The sequence below is a fragment of the Lagenorhynchus albirostris genome, chromosome 8 (assembly GCF_949774975.1).
Source record: "Lagenorhynchus albirostris chromosome 8, mLagAlb1.1, whole genome shotgun sequence".
Lineage (NCBI taxonomy): Eukaryota > Metazoa > Chordata > Mammalia > Artiodactyla > Delphinidae > Lagenorhynchus > Lagenorhynchus albirostris.
Genome location: NC_083102.1, coordinates 24017575 through 24027558, shown reverse-complemented (window position 1 = coordinate 24027558; position 9984 = coordinate 24017575). Strand labels below are relative to the sequence as shown.

Genomic DNA, 9984 nt, shown 5'->3' with positions numbered 1-9984 from the left:
GAGGGAGTTCTTGATGGTTTTTATTATCCCTCCGAAGTAGGAGGCTTTACACTATTGGAGAGTGTGGGAGAGAGTGGAGTCAGGGTTAAGAGGAAAACAGAGAAGCTTTAAAACAGACCCAGGGATTTTTTTAAAATTAATTTTTATTGGAGTATGGTTGCTTTCCAATGTTGTGTTAGCCTCCACTGCACAACAAAATGAATCAGCCATACGCATACAGATATCCTCTCCCTTTTGGACTTTCCTTCCATTTAGGTTAACACAGTGCATTACGTAGAGCTCCCTTTGTTATAAAGTATGTTCCCATCAGTTGTAAAACAGACCCAGGGATTTTTAGGGCAGGGAAAATACTGTGTGATACTATATTGATGGATATATGTCCATTATACATTTGTCTAAACCCATAGAATGTACAACACCAAGAGTGACCCCTAACGTAAACTATGGACTTTGAGTGATTATGATGTGTCAATATAGGTTCATCAACTGTAACAAACGGACCACGGGATGTTGATAATGAGGGAGGCTATGCCTGTGCGGGGGCAGGGAATATATGGAGAAATCTCTGTACCTTCCTCTCAGTTTTGCTGTGAAACTAAAACTGCTCTAAAAATATAGTCTTAATTAAACAACGACACACCAGACCCAATGGAGTTGGAGACCAAAGTGATTGAGGAAACAGAAGAAATTCCAGGCAATGTGTGAGGGCCTGTGAATTGTTAGTGTGGCAATGACCTGCATCTTTGAGTGTTTGCTCTAGCTAAGTGGTAGGTTTGGAGAAGGCAGAGAGATCTAGAGTTGCAGTTTTGACAGTTGAGTCCAGTGGAAGACAAATGGGGATTAGAGATAAGGATACTGGAAGGAGAAGGGCAAAAATAATGGAGTCTAAAGGACCAGGAGAAAGTAGAAAAGAGCTGAAATAAAGAGGACAGAGAGGTTCAGGGACTTTGAATTCTACTTAAAGAACAGTGTGTGATAGGTAGCCTCTAAGATGATGCCCAGTGATCCTATCTACTGGTATTCATGCCCCTGTGTAATCTCCTCCCTTTGAGTGTGGGCTGCACCGGTAGAATATGGCAAGTGATGGGATGTTACTTTTTTTTTTTTTTTTTTTTTTGGCTGCGTTGGGTCTTTGTTGTGGCCAGTGGAGATTCAAGCGGGGGCTACTCTTCATATCGGTGCGGGGGCTTGTCACTGCGGTGGCTTCTCTTGTTGCGGAGCACGGGCTCTAGGCGTACGGGCTTCAGTAGTTGTGGCACGTGGGCTTCAGTAGTTGTGGCTCGTGGGCTCTAGAGAGCTGGCTCAGTAGTTGTGGCGCATGGGCTTAGTTCCTCTGCAACATGTGGGATCTTCCCGGACCAGGGCTAGAACCTGTGTCCCCTGCATTGGCAGGTGGATTCTTAACGACGGCACCACCAGGGAAGTCCTGGGATGTTACTTCTGAGATTAGGTTCAAAAAGACTCGTGCTTGCCCTCTCGCTCTCTCACTCACTTGCTCTGATGCAAACCAGTTACCATGCTGTGTGCCCTACGGGGAGACCCACATAGCAGGGAACTGAGGTCCTGAATCCTGCCAATGACTGCCTGAGGGATCTTAAATGCAGATCCTCCCTTAGTCAGATGGGACCTTCAGATGAGACCAAAGCTCCCATTGATTCCAGGCTTGATTCCAGCCTTGTGAGGGAACATGAAGCTAAGACCTGCCTAGATTCCTGACAAAAACTGTGAGATAATAAATGCTCATTGCTTTAATACTTAAGTTTTGGGGTAAATTGTTATACAGCAACAGATAACTAATACAAGGTATAAGAAGTAACTTAGTGAGAAGGGAGAAAGGACAGCAATTATGATCAGAGAATGGGGTGTTTGAGTTTACAGTTTCAGCTATGGAGCAGTTGTAATGCTTCATCTGTCCTAAAGAAGGTAGCTGAACGGGTGCAGAGGTCAAGTTCACTAAAGATGAGGTCAACGCCAGGGTATTGGATAAGTCAGGCACATAAAGGTTAAAGTCGCTCAGGATCACTGGGTGGAGAAGAGTGTGCACCAGGTGTCAATTTCAATGAATGACAAAGTGGCATTTGGGGCAGAGAAGACAACAACCCCAGTGAGGAGGAGAGTACTATAATCAGGTGGGATGAGCCACCACAGAGACTTTTTTTTTTTTTGACGAGGATGGCAAATTAATGGTATGGAAGGGGCACTAGGCATCTTGGAAGATGCTCACCCCAAAACTTGCCTTTGGGAAAGGTGAAGCGTGGGAGAATAACCTCTTCTCAAAAGAGCTGCAGGGGAAACAGTGTCCTCAGCGTAGGACCAAGTTTCAAGATTAAAATTAAATGGCATGAAAGTAAGATCCTTGGCTCCTCATAGTGGGCACTCGACGAATATTAGTTGCCTCTCAACATTCACGTAAACATTTATATGTCTTTGCTCTGCGCCTCCCTACCCCGCCATCACTTTACTCGAAAGAGAGACTAGGGCTAGGTGAAGGGATGGGCGGCTGGAGGAGGCGTGGCTCTTCACCCTGCGTCAACGGAGAGAGTGTTAGCAAGGTTCTCAGCAACTTCACTGGCGCACAAGACATATCACCCCGTAAGAGAGATTTATTCTTTCCACCAAAAAACATTAATCAAGTGCCTAACAAGTGCTAGTCACCGAAGACACAAATGCGAGCGAGATACACTCCCGACTACAGGGAGGGCGCGCGGCCACGTTCTGTGTCAAGGCCAACATTGGTAGGTTTCACGGCGTTCAGACTCTTCCAAGTTCTTCCCACACTTTCAGCTGAGGTAAAATGTCGGAAGTCGGTGTGCACCAGTACTGAGATCCCGCTAGGATTCGGCCTCGTTGGCTCGGGGTCCCAGTCCGCTCTCCCCAACCCTGGTGCGCCCTCCTGGAAAACTGGCTTCCACGTGGGCTCCCCAGGGGCCCGCGGGGCTGGGCGTAATGGGCGGGGCCAAGCCGGAGGGCGAGGCTGACCCCGCCCTTGGGGCTCCCATGGCCCACCGCGCCCCGCGGCCAGATGCTGACGTGTCCTTTCCTTTCCACTACACCTCCCGACACTACCTACTACCGCTGCCCCGGAAGTCCCGCCCCAGACTTAGCCCATCACCGCAAATCAGCTCTTTCAGCGCTTCCTGAAGTTCTCCACAGGTTTGGGGAGCAAGGGGCGGGGTTCCGCGAGCAGGGTGTCTATTGGCTTGGGGTCCGGCGGGCTCTGGGCTCTAATTGGCCGGAGAGCAGTGGCGCTCTGGCACGCTTGCGCGGCGAGTAGAACGTGTAGCGGCGGCGGAGATCGCGTCTCTTTCGCTGGCAGTCCTGCTGCTGCTCCTGTGAGCGCCCGGCGCGTCCGTCCCGTCCATCGCCCACAACCGGTCGCCCGCCTGCTCCTCTCCGCGGCGGCCTCTCACCAACACCGACACCCACACTGACACCTCCAAGCCGGCCTACCGTCTTACTCGCTGGTTTTCCATTGCTACACATGGCCTCCTCCGCGCAGAGCGGCGGCTCCTCCGGGGGACCCGCGGTCCCCACCGTGCAGCGGGGCATCGTCAAGATGGTGAGAGCGGGGACCGGGACACCGATCCCACAGGCCACCACCGTGCGGGAGTCTGGCGCTGGCTCCTTCCCCTCCCGCCAGCCTGCATGGTCTCCCAGATCCTCTTTTCTCTGCCCCTTTCCTCACTTTTCACCCGTTCTCAGAATCCCCTCCCTAGACGCAAGCCGATACGGACTCCCCTGGGTGCCTTGCCTCCTGGACACCGTGGCATTAGGGGGGTCACAGTGATTTCCGTGATCGCGGCACTCAGTCTCCTGGCTGTTTACCAGGACAGATAGATTAGTGATTGGTTAAGGGGGATAATTTGTTGGTATCTGTCCTCTGATCCCCCTGTCCTCTGTCCATTTTGGCATATGCTGAGTAGTTTGCAGTTTTTCAAGATCCTGACGTCCACTCTTCCATGGAACTCCTGGAGTACTTGGTCTTCTTGAAGCTTTTATATTTTCACCGACGCTCAGTTACTTACGCCAAGTTTTCTCGCGCTCTGGCCCTCATTTCCCGTCCTTTTCCCTCCACCTCTTGTGTCAAGTCTGTAGTCCTGAGAGCTCCTCATATTTGTGCTCCCCCTCTTTTTGACTCTTAAGATGGTAGGCCGGTAGGAATCTTAAAGATCATTATTGTTCCCTCACTACAGATGAGACTAGTTTGAAGAGGGCAAGTGACTTGCCTAAGGTCACCTGGTGGTTTGGATTGGAGCCAGGACCAGAGCCCAAGTGTTCTGATTCCCAGTCCACTGCTGTAACACCGTAGATTCTGCCTGATTATATATCCCCTTCCTACATCTTTGAATGGTGAATTTAAACCCTGCAAGTGTCATTAAAAAATATTTACCCCCGGCTCCATGATAATTTTGTAGTATAAATTCTCTTTATCAATTGTCCCCTCTATTGGCCTCCCCCCAACACTCCCTAATATTGGAACCTGACACTTCTTGGTTGTTACTAGAATTTCTGGTTGTGATGACCGCAGACTTCCAGATTGCATTTCAAACTGCAATTCTGACTTTTCCGTCAGGAAATATTCTTTATGAGATTTTGTCCCAAAGCTCTGCAGTGGTTTACTGTCTTTCACAGGATTAAAGTATTCTTCAGCTTGTGTGTATGAATTAGATTTCAAGATTTTTTTTTCCCACTGATGCTTATGTATTCATTTCTTAGGCGATATTCTGCCTCCAGCTGAGATTCTTAGGATTTTCAATATTGCTTTCCTGTTTATTTACACATAAACGGAGAGTCAGAATTTATCAGGAACTGAAAGAGAAGGGAATTTCCAAGGTCCACATATTTTCACCTCTTTGAAATACTGACTTGACCTATGAAAGGATTATCCTGAAGTAGCTCCTCTTAAATTAGCTTTTTCATTTGCACTGATCTTTCCATTCACCATAGGAACAGAGCAGTGCTTGGCGGTCTGGTAGTGGAATTGGCAGCACTGAGTGAATCTTTCTGAGTTTTTTCCTTTGCTAAGGCTTGAATTTTTCTTAAAGGCCCCCCTTATTTGTGGGGTGGGAGTGGAAGGAAGCTGAACATATTTTTGCTTCTACAAATGCTGGAGGTTTCCAGGGCATCTGGATTCTATGGGGTGATGATGTCTGCCCACAGATTACTCCCGAGGATACTGAATATCAACAATCACTTGTTTATTAAAGCTCATGTCTTGAGCTGAGTATTCTGTTTGTATTATCTCATTTATAATACCTAACAAGTAGATAGGATCGTTGGCTACATTTTACCGGTATGTAATCTGAGGTTTAGAAAGAGTAGTTTACCCCAGGACAGGTACTTTTTAATTGGTAATGAGAGGCAGAGCTGGGACTTGAACCCAGGCCCGTCTGCTAAAGCACAGGTTCTTGAACATCATAGTACAGTGCCTCTGACTACAGGGCATGTCGTTAGCAGAGGGCAGGGCGGGTGATGCATGGCCGCAAAATTGCAGGAAAGTGAAGCTGACTGTATTTGAGCGAAGGAAAGATTAGACGTTCCTCCTGTCTTGTCCGGGAGCTGCTGTTGTGCTAAGTGACTTTATTTGGTGCTTATGGTCCTTAGGTGCAAAGGAGTGTGGTGTGGAAGACACGTTAGGGTTGGACGGAGGTTTTGAAGATTGAGTGGTAGGGTCACCTATACTGCTGTTTTTCTGTGACCAAGCTGCAAGGGGTGGGTGGGTGAGTTCCAGGCAGGGATTAGGTGAGGGAAGCTGGGTGAACTGCAGAGCGACAGGCAGAATTGTGCCAGGCTTCAAAGCCTGTCTGGAATGAAAAATCGACCCCTGGCCAATTGCTCTGTGTGAAGTTCTTCTGCTAAGCAAAGTTGTATTTTCCTGGAGAGTAATCGTTTCCAGTGGTACCAGGAACTGCTTCGTAAGAACTGCAAGAGAAGATGGGGCTCTATGACAGAGGAAAGTGAGGAGGAAATAGTTTGATGAATAGGAAAATAGTGGCCACTGCTTTGCTTGCCTTTGGGTTGAGGGGCAGAAACTGACAAACCAGAGGCGGGCCTTTCAGGCTGAGATTTGTCTGGACTCAGGCTGAGCTGAAGGTCTGAAGGTCTGGGGTTGAGGTTTGCTGCAGTGAAGAAGAGTACTCACCCTTCCTCTTTTTTGGCCAAAAAACCATGGAAAGGCCGTGGCAAGTGCAAGTTTCTTCTGGTCTCTGCCTTGCCGTCCTCGCAAGTCCTGCATTCCTTCTTTTAAGGTTGAAGAAGAAAGAACTGAGAATGAAGTTGTAAAAAATTTTTGCATTTGCCCAGTTTTTTTTTAAATGACGGAAGAGGCTGCGTCTGCTATTGAGAGTGGGAGCCAAGGGACAGAGCTGGTTCTGGAATGTGTTGAAGGAGGAACTCGGCAGTAAGTTGACACAAGCATTGTGGGGCCCTTCTGTTACTGAGAAGGCAGTGAGAATGATGGAAAAACCGAAGGTGGATTTGTATATTTTTTGAGTTGGGATAAGACTGGCAATTGTGTGGGCAGACAGAATAGGACCTGGGAAAGTAAATGTCTCTGTCAAATCAGATGTTTTCTCAAAACCCTAGAGGATTCTATCTCTGGGGTTCTTGAGTAATTACTAGACTTTCTTTAGCTGCATCAGAATATTGTCAGCACATGTTAAATAGAGGTTGGGAGAAGTCTTAGGGTACTGAGTATAAAATTCAGTCACCCCACTTAGCAGCTACTTAGAGATGGCTATTTTCGCTGGTTTTGCTGTCCCCATTTACTTCTGTCTTGGGGATAGAGCCCTTTTCGAAGTCTTCACTCTAACCCTCCTATCTTATGTCTGCATGTCTTTTCAAGCAGGAGCACATAGCAGGATAAAGCCACCGCAGTTCTTGAATCTTCTGTGCTTATCAGAAGCAGCCATGGAAGCAGCATATCTTATCCTGCTTATGGTGTGGAAGGCCAAATCTCAATTCCCATTTCACCCTGCCCCATTTAAAAGGGGAAAAGGATCCCTCTGCCAGTCTTTGGTTTTATGCTAAGAACCAAGATTACCACTCGATGCCTAAGCCTTGGGACACCTAAAGGAGGAGTTGGCCACAATTTCCTCCTTTGACAGGAATTGTGCTGCCAGGTTGTTGTGAAGCGGGATGTAGGCTTCCTGGTGAGTAGCTTAGTGGAAATTTCTCCAGTGTACAGCTTGTAGGAAATGCTGCCTATAATTTAGATCATTATAGCTAAGTGTTTCCTACATTTCTGAGCTAAGAAGTATGTGTCTTTCCAGAGTGTAGTGGGGATAGAGTAGTAGTCTATTAATCTGTTCCTTCCTATGTGCACTTAGCTCTTGCAGACTGTGAAAGAAAAACACCTTTGCTAAGCTGCTTAAAACACTCTTATTCTACTGTTCAAAGGGACAAGGTAGCCGAATAAGAATATTTTAGTAGGGCCATTTGCAAAGAAGTGGGTGGAATAGGATGGAAGGCTTTTCCCTCTAGTCTTAAAATTGCCCACTTCCCAGCATGTGAGCATGGTAGCTTTCAATCAAAATTGTAAGTAAAGGAGCACTAAGTTTTTGCTATGTCTTAAAGACTTTATGTCGTTTTTCCTGTATGAAAAGGAAGCGTCCATCTGGCTCTAGTCATGCTAACAGTGGCTGCTGCCATGTACTAACTAATGATATAGAATGATGAACAATCATATTTCCTTTCCTGAACGAATTTTATTGATCATCTGTGTCAAGCACTGTCTGGGTATTAGAGAAACAGTGGTAAAAAAGTAAATCAGATTCCTGCCCTTACGGGTTCATAGAGGAGATAGACAATCGACAAGTAAACAAGAAGATGATAGTATAAGATAGTGATTTCCGGTAGGGGAATGGGACAGAGTGGTTGGGAGGAAGGGAGGGGTGGCTCCTTTAGATAGGAAAGGCTTCCCTAAGCTGAGATCTGATGGACATCAAAGAACCAGCCATAGGGGAAGAGTTCCTGGCAGAGGGAACAGCAAGTGCAAAGGTCCTAGGGGTCTCCATTGGTGATTATTTTCAGAATTTTTATAGTAGCTCTTCAGTTTCTTCAAGTTCATTGTTTCACATAAATGGTATGGGTTTAACCTGAGCTATTAATATATGTGTTTTACGGTGATAAAAGGTGGAAAGGCAGCAGAGGTGATGGGTGTTCTGGTATCCTGGTGAGATCAGTAGCAGACATTAAGTCTACTGAATAAATATAACTGATGAGAGATTGATTAAAAAAATACTTGCTCTTGGTCATATTCATGTTTCTTACAGGGCCAAGACTAAGGTTTGTTTTTTTTTTTAAGATTTATTTATTTATTTGGGTCTTAGTTGTGGCACGTGGGATCTTTAGTTGTGGCATGTGGAATCTTTAGCTGCGGCATGCGGGATCTAGTTCCCTGACCAGGGATGGAACCCTGCAATGCCCCCTGCATTGGGAGTGCAGAGTCTTAACCGCTGGACCACCAGGGAAGTCCCAAGACTAAGGTTTCCTGACTTCCTATCAGCCAATCCTGTGTATTCCCAAGGTACCCACCTTTCAGTGGACGGGACCTGGATGAGAAGATAAATGCCAAGAGCAGGCTTAGCAAGAGTTACATAGCAGCTAGAACCTGTCAGTGTTTATGCTCCTGACATCATTTTTTTACTGCCTGGAATGTAGTAGCTCTGGCCTCTGACAACACTTTTAACGTAGCAAGCTTTAGGTAACAGTGATGGTGAAAAGCGAAGTAGCATGCTTCAGAGCTCAAACTAATGGTCAGGAGAGAAGAGCTCATGAGCAGTGTGGCTCATTAACAGGAGTGGGAGCTCCTGAGGTGGGGTAGTGTTCAGTGCTGGTAATAACGAGGCAAATGATTTGGCGCGTCTATGCCCCAGTTTACTTGGGGAGTGAAATTTGGGAAATAAGTGAACATTTTAGTTTTCATCAGTAAGTTCAGAAGAGAAAATTGACCAGGTTTTTGAATCCCAGTAAGAAGGTTCTAAGGCCTGTTGCGAAACTTACTTATCAGCACGGGCTAGCAGTCCAGCTGATACGTATGGTTCTAGCAGGGTGTTCAGTAGATATCCTTTGGAATCTGGTCTTTGGATTTATTTTGTTTCATTTTTTCAAGGGAGAGCATAGCTAAATATTGCAGGAAATTTTTTTCCTTATCAGGGACAAGGAATGAAGTAAAGGGATTCAAATCTTTCTGGGCTTAGGTAGCTTTTCCTCTGATTTCTTGTTTGGAGATGGATACCCACCCAGGTCCTCCCACTGCCCCGCCCCAGTTTCTGTTGCTAATTCCTCTCTTGGGAGACTGATGTATGCTTTTTGTTCGTACAGCGGAAATTGATGCAGAATCACAGGTTGTGAACATTTGATGCAGATGGAGTGTTGTGGGGATTCACTTACTTTCCGTGAGACTCAATATGATAAATTAATGTCACGTTTTTCTCACTTAGCTCTAATGTTTAGGAAAAAAACCCCCAGAGATTTCAGTTGGCCTTTTTTAAAAATTAGGAAGTTAAGCAACTTACAGGGAAAATAAACCTAATGAAAATTTAGATGACACTCTCAGATGTCATTTTTGAGATGTTCAGTCTCTGATATAAACTGGGCTTGGCACATTTTCTCCATTTACATGCTTATGACGGAGACTTTAAGGCACCATCTCCTCTCTCTTTATGCCTTAACACAGTTTGAGGTGCTTTGCGTTCTCTTTATGTGGGAAGTAGCCTGCTCGGGATGGTCTTGTAACACCAACCTCATGTGTAATAGGGGGAATTGAGGAGATTTGGGAAACTGTGCTTCAAGTTAATAAATCCAATGCATTAACATTGTCCCTGGGAAGCAACCTGGAAGAGGAGAGAGATCATGGACCTGGGATTAAGGGGACACAGGTTCTAGGCCAGATGCTGCTGTTCTGCAGCTGTGTGCTGTGGGGTAAGGTAGTCTGCCTCTCAGGCTCTTTTCTTTTCTCTTAAATGAAGTGGTTGGACTCAT

The 9984-nt window shown here is 46.3% G+C and overlaps 1 protein-coding gene across 1 annotated transcript in view; it reads left to right on the top strand.

Moving 5' to 3' along the window:
• The first annotated feature begins 3256 nt into the window (after window positions 1-3256).
• The window catches only part of SND1 (staphylococcal nuclease and tudor domain containing 1), a 417876-nt gene continuing 411148 nt past the window's right edge, over window positions 3257-9984 (top strand). Inside the window, exon 1 of the mRNA XM_060156765.1 lies at window positions 3257-3559. Coding sequence (XP_060012748.1) covers window positions 3482-3559 — 78 coding nt within the window. The 5' untranslated portion in view covers window positions 3257-3481. The remainder of the gene's footprint in view (window positions 3560-9984) is intronic.